General features: G+C 47.8%; 1 protein-coding gene across 2 annotated transcripts in view; it reads right to left on the bottom strand.

Annotated features, from left to right (window-relative positions):
• Nucleotides 1–24,698, bottom strand: part of LOC119976112 (class I histocompatibility antigen, F10 alpha chain-like) — a 138,204-nt gene that overhangs the window by 86,996 nt on the left and 26,510 nt on the right. The window contains exon 7 of one of the 2 annotated variants that reach the window (XM_038816284.1): nucleotides 13,556–14,923. The exons of the other annotated variant lie outside the window; for it this stretch is intronic. Within the exon in view, the coding sequence (XP_038672212.1) occupies nucleotides 14,919–14,923 (5 nt within the window). The 3' untranslated portion in view covers nucleotides 13,556–14,918. Of the gene's footprint in view, nucleotides 1–13,555; nucleotides 14,924–24,698 lie in introns of those variants that run through there. 2 annotated transcript variants of the gene reach the window in all.

Below are 24,698 nucleotides of genomic sequence, written 5' to 3'. Positions count from 1 at the left end.
TCCTTCAGCCCGTCAACTTCTAGCGCTGCAACCGTCTGCGCATCCGCCTGCTCCTCCACCGCCTCTCCCAACTCCTTAACTTTAACATCCTGGGCGTCCAGCCTCTGGTTCAGCTGATCCACCGCTCTCTGGAGTGGGTCCAAGCTGTCCTGCTTCAGCGCTTCAAAACTGGACTTCATTATCTGGAGCATGTTATCCAGCGCCTGCTGGATTGCTGAGTCCAGGGTCCGTGTGTCCATCTTAGGTTCCAGGTAAGTTTCTTCTGCTCCTTTCCTCTCTCTCTTCTGTCTCCTGGACTCCCGCAGTTCCATCAAATGCAGCCCGCTCTCACGGCTGCCTTCCTGCCCCTCCGTGGTCCCGCTATTGCGGGGAATCAGCTCCTAAGGACCCGCCAGAGTGAGAGCCCGCTGAATGTGCGGCTCACTTGGACATCGCCACCACCAGAAGTCCCGCGGATGCTTTCTGATATATCCATTTTATTTCTACATCTTTTTGTTGTAACTCCGCCAATTTTCCTGAACTAAAAATATCCGCCTCATCCTCCACCTGTTCTTGTTCTTTTTCAACCATCTGATCAAAAATAATTTCTGATAATTGAACTTCATCTTCACTCTTTGACTTCTCCTCTTGTCTTAACCTGTGACTTTGCGACCTTGTTACTACACAATCCGGAAAAATCCCAGGATATCTGACCTTCAACACTTCAGTTGTCTGATTTTGCCCTGGCTTATTCACCACAGTAGACATCACTCCCACCTGCGATCCAGCTTTATCATTACCCAAGGTGAACTGTATTCCTGGACAAGATAGTTTCTCTATTACTCCTACTACCACTTCACCACTCTTCACTGGACTTTCCAACCTTACCTTATATAATGGAACACTAATCCTCTCACCCTGAATTCCATATATCACCACCTTTTCTAGCAGCATTCTTCCCAAGCTACATAACTCCTCATCTCTTACCATTAAAGATTGACTAGCTTCCGTATCTCTTAAAATTGTTTCTTCTTTACCTGCTCCTCCTGATAAAGATGAGTAAACTTTACCCACACAAGTAAATTCTTATCAATCACCTCTTGATCAGGCTGTACAATCTTTTGCGCCTCCTTCGCTTCACTTTGGCTTTCCTTTACCACTTTAACAAACTCCACTGTCTTATCCCGTTTTACCACATCAGCCTTCCCAGTGCTTTTCTTCAACCACAAACACTGTGACTTTACATGGCCTAGTTTATTGCAGTGAAAACATTTGAAACTTTTCATTTCTTTTCCACCCTCCTGGATTTCTTTTTTAATCTGAGGTAACTCACTTATTGTCTTATTGTCTCCCATCAGATCACCTTTACCTTTACCACGAGTATTTCTCATGTCCCCAGTTTCTATCCCTCACAGGCTGAAACTGATGTCGGAAACCAAACTTTGATTTATGAACTAATTCATAATCATCTGCCATTTCTACTGCTAATCTCGCAGTTTTAACGCTCTGTTCTGCCACATGAGTTCTCACTACATCGGGAATTGAATTTTTAAACTCCTCCAAAAGTATAATTTCTCTGAGAGCTTCATACGTTTGGTCTATTTTCAAAGCCCTTCACCTATCAAAATTACTCTGTTTGGTCCTTTCAAACTCCATGTATGTTTGACCAAATTCTTTCCTTAAATTTCTAAACCTTTGTCTGTAAGCTTCAGGCACTAATTCATATACACCTAAGATGGAGTTTTTCACCTCCTCATACGACTCAGATGCCTCCTCTCATAGTGATGCAAACACTTCACCAGCCCTACCTACCAGCTTTGTTTGAATCAGTAATACCCACATCTTCTGTGGCCATTTCATTTGTTTAGCTCAATTGAAATGAAGAAGGCTTCTACCTCCTTCTCATCAAACCTTGGCAATGCTTGGACATATTTAAATAGATCCCCACCAAGCCTTCAACTATGCTGCTCTTTCTCACTATCCTCATCATTATCATCCAACTGAACGTTTCCCTTTACGTCTGCCAATTTTAACTGACTGTCATGTTTCATGGCCATTTTCTGAAGTTCAAACTCTCTCTCTTTATCTGTTTCCCTGATCTGTATCTTCTGTTCTCTTTCTTTTTGTTCTGCTCTGGCTATTCTTTCTGTTTTCCTTTCTTCTCTCTCTTTTTCCTCTCACTCTCTTTCTCTTTCTTTTTCCTCTTTCTCTCGTTCATAATCAAGTTGCTTTAATTCTTTCTCATGTTACATTTGTCTAATTTGTAACTGAAGTTTTGCCATTTCCAATGAGTCAAACTGTATCTCAGGAAACTTTAAATGCTCAGCCACCGCCATAATTAGCTAATAGTCTCTAGTCCGTAAGGTACTGCGTGTGACCGTCTCCACCCCCAAAAACCTCTGAGCCTCTGAAAGAGCCATTGTCCACAACACACTTCCTACTTCAACTAAAATACCACACCTGAAAAGCAACCACAATATGCTCACCTCTCACTGTCTTTCAGTTCACTAAGCCAATCCAATAGATAGACTTTTATCCCCCTCGAGCCCCCAATTTGTTATGAGCCAGGGTTTAGAGAACCCCAAAGTGTATCATGGAGTTCACCTGACCCACAACTTTTAATAGATCTCCCTCTGTGTACCCGACCATGCGCCGGAGTGTGTCGACTAGGGGATTTTCACAGTAACTTCATTGCAATGTCAATGTAAACCTACTTGTGACAATAATAATGATTATTGTTATTATGATGTCTCTGAGAGTTCAGGTGAACAGAAAAGCCTGCGATTTCTCAGGTTTAAAGCTCCATTAATATCTCAGTGAGATGGAGGCTCCATCTGGTGGTCAGTGACTGGAATTGCGACCTGAATCTCTTGTAAAAATCACTCCACAGAGGGTCGTTTTCGGAGAAGATAACGCCTACTGAGGCCATTACCGCTGCAGTGAACATGTGTCTCAAACCTTTTCCTTCAATTTGCAATACTTTCATTGTTCCCCTTACCGTGTGTATGTCATGTGTGTGTCTGGGGGGAGGGTGGGACGGGGTTTTGGGAATAGGTAGATGAGGAGACCATTGTTTAATTATTTCCTTTATCTGCTCATATTTTACGCCTGTTACAATTACACAGTTTGTTACTTTAATACTTAATAATCTGGTGCCTGTAACTCATTGGAGCAGTCAAGGGTTAAAGATCTCAGGAAAATACACAAATTATTGGTTCATTCACTTATGTTGAGATTCCGGTGTCTATGTGGCTGGAACTGACCGTGCACTCGCCCAGGGTGTCACAACACAACACTGCCCAGCTCCAAGAAACAGTGAGCAGTAACGTGCTCAACACAGCCCAGCTCCAAGAAACAGTGAGCAGTAACGTGCTCAACACAGCCCAGCTCCAAGAAACAGTGAGCAGCAACATGCCCAACACAGCCCAGCTCCAAGAAACAGTGAGCAGTAACGTGCCCAACACAGCCCAGCTCCAAGAAACAGTGAGCAGTAACGTGTTCAACACAGCCCAGCTCCAAGAAACGGGGAGCAGTAACGTGACCCACACAGCCCAGCTCCAAGAAACAGTGAGCAATAACGTGTTCAACACAGCCCAGCTCCAAGAAACAGTGAGCAGTAACGTGTTCAACACAGCCCAGCTCCCAAGAAACAGTGAGCAGTAACGTGTTCAACACAGCCCAGCTCCCAAGAAACAGTGAGCAGCAACATGCCCAACACAGCCCAGCTCCAAGAAACGGTGAGCAGTAACATGTTCAACACAGCCCAGCGCCAAGAAACGTTGAACAGTAACGTGCTTAACACAGCCCAGCTCAGGGAAGCCAGGAGCAGCAATGTGCCTGGAGGGGGATCGATGGAGACACTGTTCCAACAGAGGAAGTGATACCGTCTGGATGGAACAGTCCCAATGGGGAGATTCAGGACAGTTTCCTCAGCCTTTCCATGGTGGGGCAATATGTGGATGTGATGGGCGTGGCAGGAGCTGACAATTGGACTGGAACTGTCAATGACAACAGATCTGGTAAATGACAAAACATGTTCCAGTTGTGGTAGAGATCACTTCCATTAGTCTGCATAGTGTTAAATCCACTTTGTGATGTGTTGCCACTTTGGATTACCAAGGACAAAGCCGACCTGCTCTTCCTGCAGGAGTGTGCGATATCGCAGATCAGTTTCCACAGGTAATGGTCACATTGGTGGTCCCAGGGCCATTAAACTGTGACAAGGAAAAAGGAAAATCTGGACTGTCAGGAACCCCCAGCCGATCCGGAATTTTTCCGTGCAGCAGCGTGTGAAACTAACTTTCAAAAATGCTGCTTTTCGGGAAACTGGAGGCCTTTGATGCAGACTTGGGACATCGAGGGGAAGAGGTACTTTTTCCAAGCCAATGGCATCTTGGGAGAAGACCGACAAAAGGTCATCCTCCCGACAGCTTGTGGGGCCTGAGCTTCAGGATTATAAAAAGACTCACGTACCCGGCTGCTCCGGATTCCAAATCGTTTGGTGAATTCGTTACACTGGTGTCGAACTGTTATGACTAAAACTATCAGTTATTATGCAACGGCACCGGTTCAACGCAACTGTGCGAACTCCGGGGGAATCCGCGACTGATTTCCTAACCGATTCCGATGGCTGGCTGAACACTTTGGGCCGGCCCTATCTGAGATGCTGAGGGATCGGCTTGTCTGTGGAATCAACAACATGGCCACAAAGAGGAAGCTGTTGGCGGAGCTCATGTTGGAAAACCGTATGCAGAGATACACCTTTGGTCACAAGTCCATCAACCAGTGGTCTGCACAGAATGTCCAAGAGGCTCTACGGGAAAAGAAGATGGTGGTTCCTGCCGGATATTTCCCTGAGCAGATTGTCGCGGACATGTGACAGAATGCCTCATCACCGGAACTTTCAATCAAGCATCAAGACCCCCACTGTCAGATCCTTCCCACACGTCGGAGGTCTCACCCGATCTGCACTTTGACCTTGAGGAGACCGTGGTGGGGAAGAGACTGTTGTCCAGCTCCATGTGGAATGTGCCTTTGCCAAGAAGGTCTGCAGGACGATTAGGTGGATTTTGGCCAGGTTCACCCTGAGCAGCTCAATGACACAGGACCCTGTGCTTCAAATGCTGTTCCCAGCCCAAGACACCCACCCACTGCGGCTGGAAGAACATCAACTGGGTGAAAGATACTCTTTGTTCTGCCCAAAACGTGTTGGTCTTCCAGTGCAGAGAGTTGTCCCTGACTGGGTGTCACAAACTGGCACATTCCAAAGTTCAGGACTACATGAAATGAAGATGTAAATCGCTTATTGTCACGAGTAGGCTTCAATGAAGTTACTGTGAAAAGCCCCTAGTCGCCACATTCCGGCGCCTGTCTGGGCGCCTGTCCCTGACTGGGTGTTACAGACTGGCACATTCCAAAGCTCAGGACTACATCCTGAGGGATGCACTAAAGCTTGGAGCAGCCGCTGCAGACACACAATGGGGGAAGGTCGCTTTCTAAGGCCTTTCAGCCAGAGTGAGCTGAGGGGTTAGGAATTGTATAGAATCCTCGGGCTGAATGATTCACATTGTGTACAGTAAATGTTACAAGTTTCACAATTGTATGGAAACACCTCAGAGTGCAGCTTGATCTCGGTACAGAACTTTAATACCATTGCACCATTTGTAATGACCATTTTGGAATGTCTGTAATATTTCTTTGACTGTATTGAACCTCCTCAGAGAGTCTGTAGAGAACCTGAATATTATTGCACTTTGTGTGATGGCCAGGATTCTGGACGCCCCCCTCACAGTGAACACATTGACTCTGGTCCCACTCCCCCAGAGAACTGCTAAACTGCCTCCCGACAAACTGGAGCAAGGCCATTCCCGTACAACATACACAATCCCTGTAAACCTGAGGGAATTTCCTGGTCAGAGCCTGAACTGGGAAAGTGAGAGAGAGAGAGAGAGGGACAGAGAGAGAGAGTGAGAGTGAGAATGGAAGAGTGAATTCTGTACTTACCGGCAGAGACCCAGGAAAAACACAGGGAGATGGAGAAAAGGATCAGGAACATTCTGGGAATCCACTGTCCCTGTTCCAATCAGTGACGGGGAATCAAACTCTCTGAGGAGGAAACTAATCCTGTTTACAGACTCCATAAACCAGTCAAGCAACAAGTCAATTAAGATTCCACCTGACTTGACATTGTTAAATTTGATCCTTTCTCTGAGCTTAATCCACAGAACCAGAAACTGAGACAATAACAGAAATAAGCAGCCACCTGTCACCAGTTACAAGGGAGGCCTAAAATCCAACATATCGATACTGGGTCGGTGGAGAGTGCGATTGAAGAGACCTCATTCAGCAGCTCCAGTGTAATGAACATAAGAACATAAGAACTAGGAGCAGGAGTAGGCCATCTGGCCCCTCGAGCCTGCTCCGCCATTCAATTAGATCATGGCTGATCTTTTGTGGACTCAGCTCCACTTTCCGGCCCGAACACCATAACCCTTAATCCCTTTATTCTTCAAAAAACTATCTATCTTTACCTTAAAAACATGTAATGAAGGAGCCTCAACTGAGGAGCCCCAAAGAGAGGAGACACTGGGACCCTGGACTCCCCCCTCACAGTGAGATTGAAGAGACCTCGTCCAGCAGCTCCAGTGTAAAGAGAGGAGACACTGGGACCCTGGACTCCCCCATCACAATGAGATTGAAGATACCTCGTCCAGCAGCTCCAGTGTAAAGAGAGGAGACACTGGGACCCTGGGCTCCCCCCTCACAGTGAGATTGAAGAGACCTCGTCCAGCAGCTCCAGTGTAAAGAGAGGAGACACTGGGAACCTACACGACAGGGAGCAGAGTTAGCACGATCTTGGGCAGGAGGAGTTTCAGAACACTAAGTATGAATAGGTTACCTCGGGGATTCGCGGCCCAGTTGGCAGGGAGCGGAGTTGGCACAAACACAGCGAGGAGGAATTTCGGAACAACAAGTATAAATAACTTACCTCAGGGATTCACGGCCTAGTCAGCAGTGATGAGAGTTGGCGCAATCATGGGGAGTGGAGCTTGGGAACAATAAGTAAAATAACTTACCTCGGGGATTCACGGCCTTGTTAGCAGGGATGAGAGTTGGCGCAATCATGGGGACTGGAGCTTTGGAACAATAAGTAAAATAACTTACCTTGGGCATTCACGGCCTAGTTGGCAGGGAGCGGAGTTGAGTGAACTCAGGGAGGAGGACATTCGGAACAGTAAGTATAAATAACTTACCTCGGGGATTCGGGGCCTAGTTGGCAGGGAGCGGAGTTGAGTGAACTCGGGGAGGAGGACATTCAGAACAGTAAGAAAAAATAACTTACCTTGGGGATTCACGGCCTAGTTGGCAGGGAGCGGAATTGAGTGAACTCGGGGAGGAGGACATTTGGGACAGTAAGTATAAATAACTTGCCTCAGGGATTCACGGCCTAGTTGTCCGGGAGCGGAGTTGAGTGAACTCGGGGAGGAGGACAGTCGGAACAGTAAGTATAAATAACTTACTTCGGGGATTCGGGGCCTAGTTAGCAGGGAGCGGAGTTGAGTGAACTCAGGGAGGAGAACATTCAGAACAGTAAGTATAAATAACTTACCTCGGGGATTCACGGCCTAGTTGGCAGGGAGCGGAGTTGAGCGAACTCGAGGAGGAGGACAGTCGGAACAGTAAGTATAAATAACTTACCTCGGGGATTCATGGCCTCGTCGTCAGGGAGCAGATTTGTCATGAACTCAGGGAGGAGGAGCTTCAGAACAATAAGCATAAATAAATTAGCTGTTGTGAATCGCGGACTGGGATAAAAACTGAAATGTGACGTCACAGTAAAGCTGTGACATGTTGGCTGTTTGGGAATCTGTTATAAATTTGAAAAACTAGAGTAATTCACTAAGTAGAGGAGTAACTTGGAGATTAGTGCATTTAGCATTTAATATTTATCAGAGAAATCTAGCGCAAGGGACTAGATAGTGGGCTGGATTCTCTGTTTTTGGGACTGTGTCTCCATGCTGTTGTGAAAACTGTGGTCTTTTACACCAGGAAAACTGGTGTCAAAAGGCCCCAGATTCACCATCTTGCAGGGGGCTAGTAGGAAGTGGTCATAGAGCTCACAACTCTAGCTGCCGATACGGACACCCGCACTTCCGGGTCAGAGGCCGCTCATACGCACGGTGGCGGCCTCCAGCTCCATGACAGACTCAGCCCGCAGACCTGGACCGGCAAAATAGTGCCCCACATCGGCCGCTCGCCTGCCTCGAACCATCCGCACACATAGCCCCAGTCTCGAACGAAGCTCCCCCTGCCCTCCGATCGGCCCTCCCCCGACTGGACTCACACCGAACGGCAGGACCATGTTAGAACCACGCCGTCAGGAATTCGGCAGGTCAGGGATGGAGAATAGTGGGGTGGGCCTCAGGCAATGGATTGAGGCGGTGGACACACGGCGCGGCGTACTCCATGAGTACCCCGCTTTTCGGGGGCAGAGAATAGAGAAACCGATTCCCGAGAGCCGGTCCCGATTTCCTGCACGAAAACGGATTCTCCGCCCCATCGCCAAACGCGATTTCAGCGTCAGGGTGCAGAGAATCCAGCCCGGTTGATTTTAACTTAAATTTAATAAGTCTTTATTTTAACGTAATTGATTAATTGGTGCTAAATTTAATAAGTATTTATTTTGACGTAATTAATTAATTAGTGCCAGAAATATCAGACAGCGGGGTGCAATACTCTAACTGTGAGATAGAATTTACATAAAATTTTACATCGAATTTACAGAAGGAGGCCATTCGGCCTATCGAACCTGTACTGGCCCTTCGAAAGAGCACCCTATTTAAGCCCACGCCTCCACCCCATCCCTGTAACCCAGTAACCCCACCTAACCTTTTGGACACTAAGGGGCAATTTAAAATGGCCAATCCACCTAACCTGCACGTCTTTGGAATGTGGGATGTAATTGATAATGTGGAAAGATGTGTCATTTGAAACATGGAAGTCTGGCAATACCTGATTTCAGAAACATGAGAGAATATAGGAAAAGATCCCACGAAGGTTTAGCAGCAGCTGCCAGGAGAGAATTGTAAAATGCAGATAGCCTTGGGCAAACAAAACAAACAGGATTTTTGTATGAAGCCAAAAACAATGGCTCACACCTTCATTGAAATTAACCACCTTAGTAAGCATCTGGAAAAGCATGGATGAGGGTTTCAGTTAAGTTAGGTGATAAATGTAAACCGTTCAAGTTATAACCAAGTGTATTTTAGCATACAGCTAAAAACAATGATTCACTCCTCCATTGAAGTAAAATCAGCAGATAGAAAAGAATGACTAGGGGGGCAAATATATAGGTGTGAAATTCTGCTTTCACCAGGTAAATTAAAGAAAACTGGAGACTATCAGTCTATGAGAAACATAATTTAAAGCCAAAATCAAAATTATGAGCTGGGGACACAATTGGAAAATAAAACTATAGAAATGACAGGAACTAAAATTCACACCCCTCTTGAAACTAAAGCATTGTTGAATATCACAAAGGAGCTTTGAACATCACAAAGGAAACAATGTAATCAGAGACCTGAGAGGTGAGGTTATGTCAGAATGTATACTTAGTTGTATTAGAATGTTTAGATAAAAGATACTTTCTGCAATCAAAGTCAAATAAGAGTTACTTTACAATAAAGTCATAAAAACTTACTAATGGTTAGAAAAATCTATAAAGCCTGAGAAAGGGGCAGAGAGAGAATCACAGAAGCAGAGAAGGAACAAGAGAAGCAAGCAGAGTCAGCTTACAGTCACAGCTCGGTCCTGGGACAGAGCCAAGCAGCCGAGCTAAAACAGCTAATACATCGAAGGAAGACCAGAATTTAAAAAGAAGATTGATTGTCAAGTTGGGCCTGAAGGTCTCTTCAACCAACCAGAAGGATCCAGAAGCAATATCTTTTAACTTTTCTGTAAAGACAGTGATTGCATCTTTTAAATATATATATATATAATAATAAAATAACTGAAAAGTTTTAACCTGAAACAGTGGTTATTAGCCAACTTTACTTACTTAATAATGTAGGACCCAGGATATCAATGCTACTGAGGGGTAAGTAGGTAAAATTCTTCATAAACCCGGCCAACCGCTCCCCGCCCCCCCCCCCCCCCCCACCCCCCCACCACAAAGGGCGATATCTATCCACCTTTGGGCCCTACACTGTATTCCAGTCTCCCCCTAATATAAACTGGTGCATATCCAGATCCGGAATGGCCACCCCATATTCCTCACAAATCCAACGTTGTTTCAGTTTGGGGCTTACACACTAACCAGCACCAACAGCCTCCCCTCCAAAGGAGCTGTCACTATCACAAACATCCCCCCCCGGTCCATCGCCACCATCTCCAACTGAAATCTCACTTGTTTGTTCACCAGTATCGCCACCCCCTGCTCCTGCTACCGAAGCTTGAATGGAACACCCGGCTCACTCAGCCCTTCCTCAGCTTCATCTGCTCCTTCACTGTCAGATGGCTCTCCTGTAACAGCACCAGGCCTGATTTCAGGCCCATCAAGTGCGTGAAAACACTCGCTTTCTTCAACGTTCTGCCCAACCTTCTCACATCAACATCCCCTCCCGTCTTTCCTATCTGCCTTGACCATCACCCCAGGCCCCGACTCGCCCTGATCACTGTCTCATCCCCACTTCCCAGAATCCCACCAACCACTTCCTCTCGAAAACACCTCTCCCAGTATCCTCCCCATTCCCCCACCATTCACACCTCCCAGGCCCAATTAAACCCACCCATACAGGTTCCAGCGACCACTGTCCCTCCTCCCACCTCACTCCCGTTCAAGAGACAACATTCTGTTTGCTAGTGCGGCAACCCCTGTCGGACCTTCCCCCACCCCACCCCACCCCTCCACATCAACAAATAAGGATGGCACATTATTGCCTCTATTATCATTGTGATTTTTGCTAACAGGTGTGGTGACAGAATCACTATATGGTTGTCCATCCACCTGTTGCCACTTTACTATCAAACCACAAGCAGCAAATATGTTTCTTGTATTGACCAAATGGCCACACAACTAGTATGTTAGTTCAAAAGACAGTTTATTATTAAACACAAGACTTATCTCTCTGTATAATGATACACGCGGCTACGCACTCAACTGCATCTCTCAACTAAGATGATCTTTATTTAACTTCTGGATGACCGGCTCTGTGCGGGTAGATAAGGCCTTTATCTGAGTCCCCACGTGTGTCGGCTGGAAAACGTCAGGTACGTCTCGGTTGCGGCTCGACTCCCTCAGGTAGCGATCGTGGTCTTGAACTTGGCTGGTCGTTATGCTGCAATTAGAGTGGGCACAGGCCAGTCCCTAAAGAGGCTAATCCCTAGTGCTCAGGGCTTCTTATCCTCTTTCGCACCCTTTTGGGCGGGGTTGACTCAGGATCCAATGGATCGATAGGGTCTCGATCACCCTGATCGATACCGGCCACCGGCCAATTAGGGGTGGGTACTTTGATGGCTGGGGAGTCTGCTATTGTTGCTATTCCTTAATCTGAGTCTATTGTCCTGGGGAAATCGGTGAGTGACCTTTAACAGCTGCAAGTTTTGGTTCGGTCTGGTTTTCGTTTGCACAATACACAGGGGCTGTGCACTGTCTGTGTCCCGACTTGACCACAATTCCCATTATCCTTTGCAAGGTGGCCATTTTCCTCACTGTTCCCAAAAGGAATTGATTACTGGTTATTCTACCTTCTTTGCTATCTGCTTCTTTTACTTCAACAGGCATTGCGGACCTTCCAAAGATGTGGGTTAATCAGCTGTTCACTTGGTATCAATTGCAGTGTGATATGGGGCAGCAGGGGGGGCACAGTGGGTTAGCCCTGCTGCCTCACGGTGCTGAAGTCCCAGGTTCGATCCCGGCTCTGGGTTACTGTCCGTGTGGAGTTTGCACATTCTCCCCGTGTTTGTGTGGGTTTCGCCCCCACAACCCAAAAGATGTGCAGGGTAGGTGGATTGGCCAAGCTAAATTGCCCCTTCATTGGAAAAAATGAATTGGGTACTCTAAATTTATAAAATAAAATAAAAAGAATTACAGTGTGAAATGGAATTCAATACAACAGGGGACTTTCAAATAGTTACTCTGTAATTAACGCACCGGTAAAATATCTTGATGCAGTCTAAATTCCCATGGCGCATTTCTCTGGGAAATTGAGCGAAGCAGTCATATGACATGAATAGGTTCTCTATTGGCTGCAGTTTAAACTGGATAATATACAATTAGGTTAATTGATTTACTTTGATTGTGAGAGAGCTGAAATAAAAGTGATACTCAAACATCAAGTTCCCTCCAGGCCCATTGTTACCATGGACACTAAATGATAATTGCTCTCTTTCCTCTTGAGCCTCCTTGTCACTGGGTTTCTGTGAGACTGGGCTGGGTTTACACCTTGTGATTGGGTTAAAGTTTCTCCGTGTGAATCTCAGTGAGGATTTCCACCAGTCTGGAGTCTGGCTCCCACTGACTGACCAGCACATAGAATAGACAGTGCAGAGGAAAGCCATTCGGCCCATCGAGTCTGCACCGGCCCTTGGAAAGAGCATCCCATGCCTCCACCCTATCCCCGTAACCCAACCTAACTTTTTTTGGGCACTAAGGGGCAATTTAGCACGGCTAATCCACCTAAACTGCACATCTTTGGGCAGTGGGAGGAAAACGGAGCACCCAGAGGAAACCCAAGCAGGCACGGAGAGAAAGTGCAAACTCCAGACAGTAACCTGAGCTGGAATTGAACCTGGAACCTTGGAGCTGTGAGGCAGCAGTGCTAACCACTGTGCCGCCGTGCTGCCCATGATGCGGGTTCAGACATAGGCAGTGAGGTACACGCTGCTATCATCTTCATCCCTCACTCCAAATGTCCCCTCATTGGGAGTGGGGTTAAAATCAGACTCCATCCCTCTGTCTGGGAAATCAGTGATCAGTGTCTGTGTGAAGAATGTATCTCATTGAAACCCTGCTCCCTGCCTCTCATCTCACCATTTGGTTTAACATCAATCTCTGATTTCCCTTTTCCAGACTGTTTAATGTTTCATTAATCCCCTCAGGTGCTTCCTTTCCAGGTTGAATAGCCCAATCTCTCCCATCATTCCTCATAACCCAGATCACTGACCCTGGGTGGTCACTATGGTGGTTCCTCTGTGCACTGTCTCCCAGGGTCAGAGTGTCTCCCAGGGTCAGAGTGTCTCCCTGTGTCTCCCAGGGTCAGAGTGTCTCCCAGGGTCAGAGTGTCTCCCTGTGTCTCCCAGGGTCAGAGTGTCTCCCAGGGTCAGTGTCTCCCTGTGTCTCCCAGGGTCAGAGTGTCTCCCTGACCTGAACTGGACTCAGTACCAGTGAGAACACTGGGCTCATGGCTTTACCAGACAGACGAGATCTCACAATGAGTGATGCTGACATTTGGGATGAACTCAGCCAGTTCCCATTGAATTGAACTTCAACAAGTGCCCATTCCAAGTGTCACAAGCTGCTGAGTGAATGAATTAAACCTTTCTTGTGAAATCAGTAAAGAAGAATTCAGACAAGTCAAACACTGATAAATATTTATTCACTACAAACCACAATAATCAGCTCTCATAGAGAAACATTGATGATCTAAGTAATAACAGATCAGAATAGTTCCTGAGTGTCTTTGAATAATTGAGATAATGAATAGACAGAGAGACATTAGGAAATGAATGAGAGAGTTTGTGAAGGGAGCTCAGTCTGTCACTGCAATACAGCAGTCACTGGATTTCTCATTGTCAGATTCAAGCTGAGATCAGAGACTGTGAGTGAGATCAATGAGAGAGATTCAATTAGGAGGAACTCCTTCAATAACTGACAAGTTCACAGTCTGAGTTAGTCACTTTATTCAGCAGGTTAGTGTCAATGGGCTGGTGGTCAGCAATGTTTCCAGCTGATTATTGTCAATGAGTTGGTGGTCAGCAATGTTTCCAGCTGATTATTGTCAATGAGTTGGTGGTCAGCAATGTTTCCAGCTGATTATTGTCAATGAGCTGGTGGTCAGCAATGTTTCCAGCTGATTATTGTCAATGGGCTGGTGGTCAACAGTGTTTCCAGCTGATTATTGTCAATGAGCTGGTGGTCAGCAATGTTTCCAGCTGATTATTGTCAATGAGCTGGTGGTCAGCAATGTTTCCAGCTGATTATTGTCAATGAGCTGGTGGTCAGCAATGTTTCCAGCTGATTATTGTCAATGAGTTGGTGGTCAGCAATGTTTCCAGCTGATTATTGTCAATGAGTTGGTGGTCAGCAATGTTTCCAGCTGATTATTGTCAATGAGCTGGTGGTCAGCAATGTTTCCAGCTGATTATTGTCAATGGGCTGGTGGTCAACAGTGTTTCCAGCTGATTATTGTCAATGAGCTGGTGGTCAGCAATGTTTCCAGCTGATTATTGTCAATGAGCTGGTGGTCAGCAATGTTTCCAGCTGATTATTGTCAATGAGCTGGTGGTCAGCAATGTTTCCAGCTGATTATTGTCAATGAGTTGGTGGTCAGCAATGTTTCCAGCTGATTATTGTCAATGAGTTGGTGGTCAGCAATGTTTCCAGAGTTTACACCACTGGTTCCTGATGAGTGACGGGACTGAGTTGATTCTCCTCCCCTGGGATGGGGAATGTCGAATTGGTGACAGGGTTTTCCGACCTACTCAGATCCTCTGCTCCGGCTGAACCCACCTTCCACAAGAGCGACTGTGTGGGAATTCACTGCATCAACCCTCACCTTCCTTCATCTCACACAACTTGTAAAGTGAGGAGATTCACGTCACCTAGAAGATCCCTTCGACTGTGAGAGGCGTCACATTGCTGATACTGGATGGAAACGCTACTGGAGAAAGTCCCAGTTGAAGAATCAGGTTCCCAACCTGGTGGATCTGGGATTCACTGATCAATCTGTGGAAACACATTCCCAGGAAATATAGATTTCAATCATCAAAGAACTGAGTGTAAACAATGAGCTGTAATTCTGTGTGTCTGCTGTGATATGGAAGGATGGACAATGATGTCCAGGTTCACACTAGAATAAGCCAATCCCGTTATTCATCAATGAGGCTCCGGGAATGTCCTGCAGTGGAGCCCAGTAAACCCACGAGGTAAGGAATGGAGAGAAACAAGACAATCGGTTCAGGGTCAGGAGGGAGTGAAATTAGTCTGACAGGTTTAACAGTGTCTGGGAGGGTGAGGCAGGGTCAGGAGGGAGTGAAATTAGTCTGACAGGTTTAACAGTGTCTGGGAGGGTGAGACAGGGTCAGGAGGGAGTGAAATTAGTCTGACAGGTTTAACAGTGTCTGGGAGGGTGAGACAGGGTCAGGAGGGGAGTGAAATTAGTCTGACAGGTTTAACAGTGTCTGGGAGAGTGAGACAGGGTCAGGAGGGAGTGAAATTATTCTGACAGGTTTAACAGTGTCTGGGAGAGTGAGACAGGGTCAGGAGGGGAGTGAAATTAGTCTGACAGGTTTAACAGTGTCTGGGAGAGAGAGACAGGGTCAGGAGGGAGTGAAATTAGTCTGACAGGTTTAACAGTGTCTGTGTGAATTGCGCTTTCACGTATCTGATCGTCAGTCCAGAAGTAAAACACTCGAACACGTCAGTAACGAATATTCGTTTATTTACGGCCGGGACAAATCTCTAAGCAGTCGGGTAACCACCTTCGAGAAGTGCCAAAATCCCAGAATAAGGACGGTATTTTTATACATTTTACAGCTTAGGGGTGGTCCCCTTAAATTCCCAGATACACCTATGATTTGGCAAGGATCCAGAACATGTACATATATGGAATTATTCTTCGAGGTTGGGAGGTTATTTTTGACATAATCATTAGCACAAGTCACTATTAATATTAATACAAAGGTTTTTGTATCCCATGGCCATCTGGCTTATCTCATTCCAAGGCCCTTCCTTTTACATTTCAATGTTTATTTGTTCCAACTGGTCAAACGAGCTTAATTACGTTATCTCTGCAATAAAGTAACGTTTCCCATTCATTCCATTCTTTGACTTTTTGACCTCTCTGCTTTCACAGATGCGGGTCAGAACACACTCCCTTTATTTCATCCCTTGACCTGTTGACATCTCTTTCACAGATGCCGGTCAGACACACTCCCTTTATTTCATCCCTTGACCTGTTGACATCTCTTTCACAGAGCTTTTCAGAACTGTTATATTAACCCTATCAGCGAAGTTCCAAATGAAATCCACTTCTACATTCCCCCCTTTGATCATTCCTTGATCACATAACACTCAGGATACTTTAGATGGAAATGGGAGCGAGGCGGAGGTACTCCTCCTCTACTAGGCTCCGGCAGGATGCCACTTCCTCCTATAGGTCAGGGGTAGGTGGAACCAGTTTTTCTTTTTCGTCTAGGGCGGATCTCTGAAGCATCTGTGGTAATGCAGTGGCACCCAAATGGTTGCATAGGCATTTCACACCAGTAGCTATGATACAGAGCAACAAACAGATGGTAACGAAGATAATGAGCCCATGGAATAGGTAAGTGGCCCAAGAATTGGACCACATCCAGCTCCACCAGTCAGCCTGACCGGCGAGTCGCAAGCGCTGCACTCCATCTCTGATATGGGTTACCAGACGCGTGATATTCTCTGAACTGTCTGGAATGTAAGTGCAACATTCGGTCCCTATGATAGCACAGGTCCCCCCTTCTTTGGCTAGTAAGTAATCCAGGGCCATGCGATTCTGTAGGGCTACCGTTCGTACGGCTACCAACTCTGCACTGAGTTCACTAAATCCCTCCGCGGTGTCATTTGCAACCTGTTCCAATAGGTCGCGGAGGAGCGCGTACTTCTTGAGGGACCAGATGGCGCCTATTTGGGGCCATAAGAGGGAAGTCACCACCTCCCACGGTGGTACTGACCTCTGGGCTCGAAAGTGGGGATGATGTTCGAGCTGGGCATAGTGTGTAGTACCCGGAACAACGAAACCCAAGTAGCACGACCCTGCCCAGTCAGTGGGGAGCCAGGGGTAAGCCTTATGGCCACAAATGAAGTAGGTGCCATTATAGGAGGTGAGGCTAGTTACCATCGAGGAGGTCCATATTTGGGTCCAATCAGGGCCCCCTGTGTGGTTGATAATGTTATTGATGATGGCGTGGCCTTTCCAGTCAGTAAGACCAAAAGTGTACTTACATGAACTGGTTCCTAACACATATGTTCCAGGAGTTCGTACTTCCCGGAGTAAGCAGACCGTTCCGGTCTGGGGGTTCTGGATATTGAAGAACGGGGGTGTGCGATCTGCTGAGTAAGATGGCTGTCGCCAACCAAAGAAATCCCGCAAAGGGTAGCCGGCACTCAGCCATTCTTGGGCTGCTTCCCTGTGGTTTACAGAGGAGGACCTGGAGGCCCCTGGTTGGTAAGGCAGAGTGACTAGTTACTGTCCTGTTCTGGAATATAACCCATTCAGCCGTCTGTTCGATCGAGAAAGGAACAGATATCAAGGGAACGCCTCCATGGGCATGGGTCGGGACCTGTGTACATACCCAGCAAGAGGAGACACCCACTTTCTTAGCATAGACATAGGACATAAACAGAAAAGAATTTGCCGTTACATGGTGTGTTGCCCGCTTCCTTCTGGAAGGCGAGTAGGGGTGAGTAGTCCTTGATGGTAAAATTTGTACCCTGTCCTTATCAATGCACCGGTGGTTCCACCTGCATGTGCGGCGATCGTACATTAGAACCATGTACGTAATCAGGAATCGGCGCTTCTGATCGTCGGGAGGAACGGTGGTCGGGCAGGTTTTGATAGCGGTGGTGATCCATCGGAGATCTGTCGTTGTTCCACATCGTGGGGTCCCTTCCCGGCACATGGGTGGGTGTCGGCTTCCGTACAGGCATCTCCTTCTTTCGGATGCAGCGAGAGAGAGCAGGGTGGCGAGTATTGTGACGGCGAAGAGGGGCCTCATCCTGGTACTCGTGTTCCTAGGACTTAAAGGAAAAGTTTAGAACATCATGGATACTTAATTAACTTACAATGGTGCATATGTACCCATGCGTTCCGGCCCTCCATTTTTACTGCAGTGGGGGTCGTGAGTAGAACCTGTAGGGGACCCTCCCATCGAGGTTCCAAACCTTTACGTGTCCAATTTCGAATTAGGACATAATCCCCAGGGTTGATGGAGACGTCATGAGTAATGGAGGGGACTTCTTCCTGGGTGGCACGAACTCGGGAGTGTAATCCTTTCAAAATTCTAGTTAGTGTTAATATATAATTAGCCATCTCAGTAGTCATGTAATGGAATTGAACATTCCGTGGAACACTGCTGTCCCAAGGCGTTCGAAAGGGTCTGCCATATAGTATTTCCGCTGGGCTTAGGCGAGTTTTTCCTGCGGGGGTGGCACGTAGCTGGAAGAGTGCTAAAGGCAGGAGTTTGAGCCAAGTGGCCCCAGTGTCTGCTTGTAGTTTAGCGAGTTTAGTCTTTAGAGTCTGATTAGCCCTTTCTACCACTCCAGCGGCTTGTGGTCTGTAGGCACAATGAAACTGTTGCTTTATTCCAAGAAGAGCACAGAATTCCTTATTGATTTGACCTATGAAGTGGGGACCATTGTCAGAGCTCAGCCGGGCTGGAATTCCAAATCGCGGAACAATTTCTCGCATTAACACCTTAACTACTGTCGAGGCCTTGTTATCCGTAGTCGGGTAGGCCTCGATCCATTTGCTAAAAGTGTCCACAATGACTAACACATATTTATAGCATTGACATCTTTCCAACTCAATGTAATCCATTTGTAGGGTCTCAAATGGACCCTCAGGTAAGGGGGTTGTGCCAGGATCACAGGGGACGGCCTTACCGGGGTTGTGCTGTTGACAGATTAGGCACCGACTGCTAATTTGTTGGGCCATTTCTTGCAGTCGTGGGTGCCACCAGCTTTTTAACAATATGTCCCCTGTGGCACGAGCTCCACAGTGAGTTGCAAAGTGTACACATTCGGTCACCCAGGCTGCTAATGCATCGGTCATACATGTTTGTCCTACCGGGGTGACCCACAGCTTATTTTTGATATCATATATACATCCTAAGTTTTTCCACATATTTACAGCAGTTGCAGGAGCGTCCTCCTGCATTTGGATTATGTCAGCAATGGTTGGCATAGGTTTTTCAGAGGGGGACTTTCCCGAGGGGGTTTTAGTCTGCCTCATCATTCTAGGCACCATTAGTTTGCCAGATTTAGAAATTTCTTTTGCCTTCTCGTCCGCTCTCCTGTTGCCCGTTTCCACCAGTCCTGTGCCTTTTGTATGCGCTGCGCATTTTATCACCGCTATCTTGTCTGGGAGCATAAGGGCCTGCAATAACTGGGTTACTAACTGCTGGTGTGAGATGGGTGTACCAGCGGAGGTTAGAAATCCTCTGTTTTTCCATAATTGCCCGAAATCATGTACTACCCCGAAGGCGTATCGGGAATCTGTATAAATATTAACCTTCCTCCCCTGTGCCAATATGCATGCTCGTATTAACGCAAACAATTCTGCCTGTTGGGCAGAAAAGGGAACTTCAAATGCTGCTGCTTCTACTACGTCACCGTCTTGATCGATGATTGCATAGCCAGATTGTCTATCCCCCCTTACGCCGACGGAAGAACTTCCATCGGTGAAAAAGGAACAATCTGCACTTGGGAGGGGTATATCGGAGAGGTCGTCTCGAACCGAGGAGACTTCCTGCAACAGTTGCAGACAGTCATGAGTTGGGTCGAGCATGTCTGTGGGAGGATGCGTCAAAAAGTTAGCAGGGTTGATAGTGGTGCAGTGGGCAAACTGGACCTTTGGGTTATTAAGGAGAGCAATCTCATATCTATTCTGACGAGCCATCGTGAGATGCTGAGTCTGTAGCTGTCCCAAAAGGGCCGTAACAGAATGGGAACTATAGACAGTGATATCTTGTTGGAGGGTAATATTAGCAGCCGATTGCAGGCTGTTGTAGATAGCTGCAAGAATTTGGGCACAGATAGGATAGCCAAGGGCTACCGGATCGAGTTTAGAGGAGTAGTATGCAACCGGGCGACAGCGGTCGCCGTGGCGTTGGGTCAGGACAGCTGTGGCGCAGTCGGCAAGGACTGTGCAATAGAGCTGAAAAGGGCAATCATATAAGGGCCGACCAAGGGCAGGGGCCTGGAGGAGTGCCTCCTTGAGGCGGTTAAAGGCCAGTGCGGCTTCCGGGGACAAGGAAAAAGTACCGGGTTCATTGGTGTAGGGGGTAAGGAGGCGGGAATCCAGAGTAATATTCGGGATCCACTGACGGCAATAATTGACCATGCCTAGCCACTGACGGAGCTGCTTGGCCGTCGTTGGGGGTGGGAAATCGCAGATAGGGCGGATCCGGTCTGGATCTAAGGAACGAGAGGTGGCAGATATCCTAACACCTAGGAACTTAACAGTAGGCTGAGCAATCGTAACCTTCAAGGGAGAGACAATGTAACCAAGGGAAGCCAGAAAATTGAGTAAAAGTTGAGTATCGGCCCGACATCCCTCCTCAGTCGGGTTAGCGATCAAGAGATCGTCGACGTACTGAACAAGAGTGGAGCCCTGGGAGAAGGAGAGGGATTGTAGTTGGCGTTGGAGACAGCGGGAGAAAAGAGTGGGAGAGTGAATAAAACCTTGAGGCAACCGTGTCCAAGTATATTGTTGGCCATTATAAGTGAATGCAAAGAGATACTGGCATGATGGATCGAGTGGCAGAGCGAAAAAGGCATGCTGGAGGTCTACAAGGGAAAAAAATAGTGCATCTGCAGGGACCTGGGCGAGAATATGAGCAGGGTTAGGAACAAGGGCGTGGAGAGGTTGAACAATAGAATTGATAGCACGTAAGTCCTGTACGAGGCGGTACTGATCTGGTTTCCCAGGTTTGGGCACCGCTAGGATGGGGGTATTGCACGGAGACTGACAAGGAACTAGGATGCCCTGGTCGAGAAGTTTAGCTATGAGTGCATCGATGGAGTGGCGAGCTTGTGCCTTAATGGGATATTGGCGGATCGAAGGGAGCTGAACATCGGGGAGGAGAGGAATAGTGATAGGCTGGGTAGGGACGAGACCAACATCAAACTTATCCGCAGCCCATACGTGGGGAGAAACAGTCGCATCGGTCCGGGCGCGATGGTGTAAAAGAATGGACTGGGATGTAGCTGGTTGTGACATGTATGTAATGGTGAGACCGCCAGGGAGGAGTTGGGGTTCCAGAAGAGAGGGGTCAGACTGGTCCAACGCCTGTCGGACCATTGGCCCTAGATCCTTGGCATGGTGGGGGTAGTGGACATGGCGAGTGACATGCGGGGCGGTGTACCCGTCTTGGCGCCATAGCCAGGTAGGCACTTGCGCCGCATCCGCAGTCCCTTGGGGCCCGCTCACAGAAGCAAAAAGGGTGACTGAGAATTCTTGTTCAAGATGAGGGCTGTAAGAATCGACCAGGCCTTCATCGGCGCCGGTCGAGTCGTAAGCCAGCGTGACATGGAACAACCGCTCAGGCATCAAATGAAGTGCCCACCATTGCGGGTGCACATGGGTGAGCAACTGGCGTGGTATGCTGGGTGAATGGGCAGTGATCCCGTTATCCCCACATTCAAGATGTATTCCAAAGGCACAGAGAAGGTCTCGGGCCAGTAGATTACAATCTAGTCCGGTTGTAACAATAAATCGGTGCTGGAGGGTGTAGCCCTGGTAGGAAACGGGCACAGGGAAAGAAATGGGGTAACTAGCTACATGTCCCTGGAAACCAGATAGTTGCTGGGTCTCTGATGAGAGGGGAAGGTTGAGGTGAGCCTGTACAGAAGACATGGTAGCGCCCGTGTCTATGAGAAACGGGTAAGAGTGACCGTAAATGGTTAAAGAAAGGACAGGTTCAGAATCAGGGGAGGTTAAACGAGAAGGCAACATCGACTGTCAGTTTTGTTGGAAGGGGTTATTCTGAGTGAACGGAGTAGTGACTGGAGCAGCCACTGCGGGCGCTCCCCTGCCCCGTCCTCCCCCTCTACGACCCCCTCCGCCGTGGTTAGGGTGCGTGGGACAGTTACGAGCATAATGCCCTGGCTGACCACAACTATAACAGAGCCTTGCCTGTTGTGGTGGTTGTGCGGGGGTAGGTGCTACCTGGGTCGGCGCTGGTGAATAATAGGGAGATGGGGGAAGGGGGGGGGGTACTGGTAGGGTGTGGCATAGGGATAAAAGGGGGGTAGCGCGTAGGCCGCCGCTGCTCCCCGGGGGGGCATACGGAGGCCCATAGAGCGGTGCTTGGGGCCCGTTTGGATGGGGGGTATATCCTCCACCCTGTGGGGTCACCCAAGCAGGGGCGCGGCACTGAGGTTCCACCTGGCAGCCCGTGTTATCAGGCTCCCGGGAGGGTGTTGGTACCTCCTGGGCGTCTTTTCTAAGGACATACTCAGTCTTAATTTTAGGGGTTACTTTAGACGGACCCTCAGGTGAGCTGTTTTTCCAGTAGTACCTCACAGCTCGTGCCATTTGGGTGGGACTATTATCGGACCAATCCATATTGTTAGTCTTAATTGCATCTGATAAGGAGATGGGCAGGCAGCTCAAGAGCATGGCACAATACTGTGGGCTGTTGTTGCCAGCACGGTAATTAGCGTCTCCGGCTTGATTACGGTAGGCCTCATTAAAACGCTCTAAAAAGGAGTCGGCTTCCTCATCCTTGCGGGGTTTGGTCTCAAGTATTCTAGTAATATCTACAGGCTTTTGAAGAGTAGTGTCTAAGGCAGCAAAAATAGCATCTTGGCGTAGCTGGTCCGCCTGGTGGAGCACGTTAAGGGACGCTAAAGACACAGGGAGGGTAATAGTAGGATTCTGCTGTTGTAAGACATTGCAGAAGCGAACGTGTTCCTCTGGGCGCAAGACCCGCTGGACCAAGGCCCATAAGTCTCGTGCTTCGGCCTCATATACACGAATTGTGCATTGGAGTTGGTCAACAAAGGCACTAGGGGACACTTTCCTATCTGGTATTCCAGCCAGTAGGGACATGATCGCATTGGGTTTCCACGGAAAATAAATATTCATGGTACGTTCAGCATTAGGGTTGCCCGCGTTTGCATTAGGGTCATAGGCAGGATTTGGCACCTGGCGCATTGGCATCTGTCGTGGTGGGGGTGAGGGATGGTCGAGGGCTGGTGGAGGAGGAGGAGGAGGAGGAGGTACCTCCTCGTCCTCATCCTGGTCTTGGAAAAGACTATCTAATTGTTTTCCCAATTGCTCCTTTAACTGGACTAATTGCATGAATGGTCTCCCTTTTCCCCTTGTTCTCGACCTTGTACTCATGGCCGGGGGTTGATATGCTGGTTGGGGCGGTGGTGCATAAGGTGGTGGATTCTGAATGGGCGCGTTAGGTGGAGACTGGGGAGGCTTCTGACGTCCCCCGCAATTGAACAGATGTTCCTCATCCCCATCGTCCCCTTCCTCCCAACCTTGCTTCGCATTGCTGACCGGCGCCGGGGGAGGAATAGCATTCTTACGTTCTTTATATTCTTTACATTCCCTCTTTAAGACCTCTACTGTTTTAACAATTCCCCCTTTGGTGAGGCCAATACCCAATTTTGAGGCATTTGCCTGCCAGCTAGCCAGTATAGAGGCATCTTTCACTGACTGACAGTATTCCCTCCACAAGGCAATTAATTTCTTTGCGGTGGAACCGCGATTGGTTTTCCAGATTACTTGTTGGGCCTCCAGGACAGGACCCAAATCTTTAGGTCCCCCCAGAGGCCATTTATCTTCGCCTAGGCTCTTATGGAGGGCCCCCGACAATTGTCGGAGTTGCTTAGAATGTTCAGGGTATTGTTCACACAGAGTTTGGAGCGCACTGCCCGAGTCATTACAAGTGTCTACCGTATTACCCATGGTGGAAATCTAATTCGGTAGACAATTGGAAAATTAAACGATTTGTAATCACAGAAATAAAAGTTAACTATTAAAACGAAAGCAATTTTTTAAATCAAATCTGTGAGGAGACGATATGCCTGAAATGAATAATTAGTTGTAGTAAGATGTTTACATCAAAGATACTTTTAAACTATCAGAGTGAAACAAGCCCATATACAATACAGTCGTTAAAACTTAATAACTCTTCGAAAGAGAATATAAACCCAGGGAGCAGAAGCAGCAGCACTCTGCAACAGCAACAGGAGAGAGAGAGAGAGAGAGAGAGAGAGAGAGAGAGACAGCTCGGTCATGGGAAAGACAAGGAAAGCTGCCGAGTTTAAACAGCTAATACAACTCAAGAAGACCAGATTTTAAGTGGTTATTAGCTTACTTCACTTCCTTAATAACGCAGGACCCCGAACACAAATGCCATTAAGGGGTAAGTAGGTAAAATTCTTCGGTGAAAGTATGGGTTATACCGGGGGATAAGCTCCGAGAACCCCGCCCGTAACTTCCAGAGAACGCTGCCTGGAATCACGGCGGCAGTCCCGTCCGGAGCCCACAGCCCGTTAACCGTCCCCTAGCAATCCTGAGAACCCCGCCCGTAACTCCAGCGAACGCTGCCTGGAATCACGGCGGCTCCTCAGGCTGCCCCTAGCAATCCTGGCAACCCCGCCCGTAACTCCAGCGAACGCTGCCTGGAATCACGGCGGCAGTCCCAGGCTGCCCCTAGAGACGATAACCACAGGGTTCACTCACTTACCCTCTTTAAAACGGGTTCGCTGGACTGACCTGGATCTCGCA

Source organism: Scyliorhinus canicula, chromosome 13 (genome assembly GCF_902713615.1).
Source record: "Scyliorhinus canicula chromosome 13, sScyCan1.1, whole genome shotgun sequence".
Taxonomy (NCBI): domain Eukaryota; kingdom Metazoa; phylum Chordata; class Chondrichthyes; order Carcharhiniformes; family Scyliorhinidae; genus Scyliorhinus; species Scyliorhinus canicula.
Note: the sequence above shows the minus strand (reverse complement) of the source record. Positions and strands in the feature narration are given on the sequence as shown.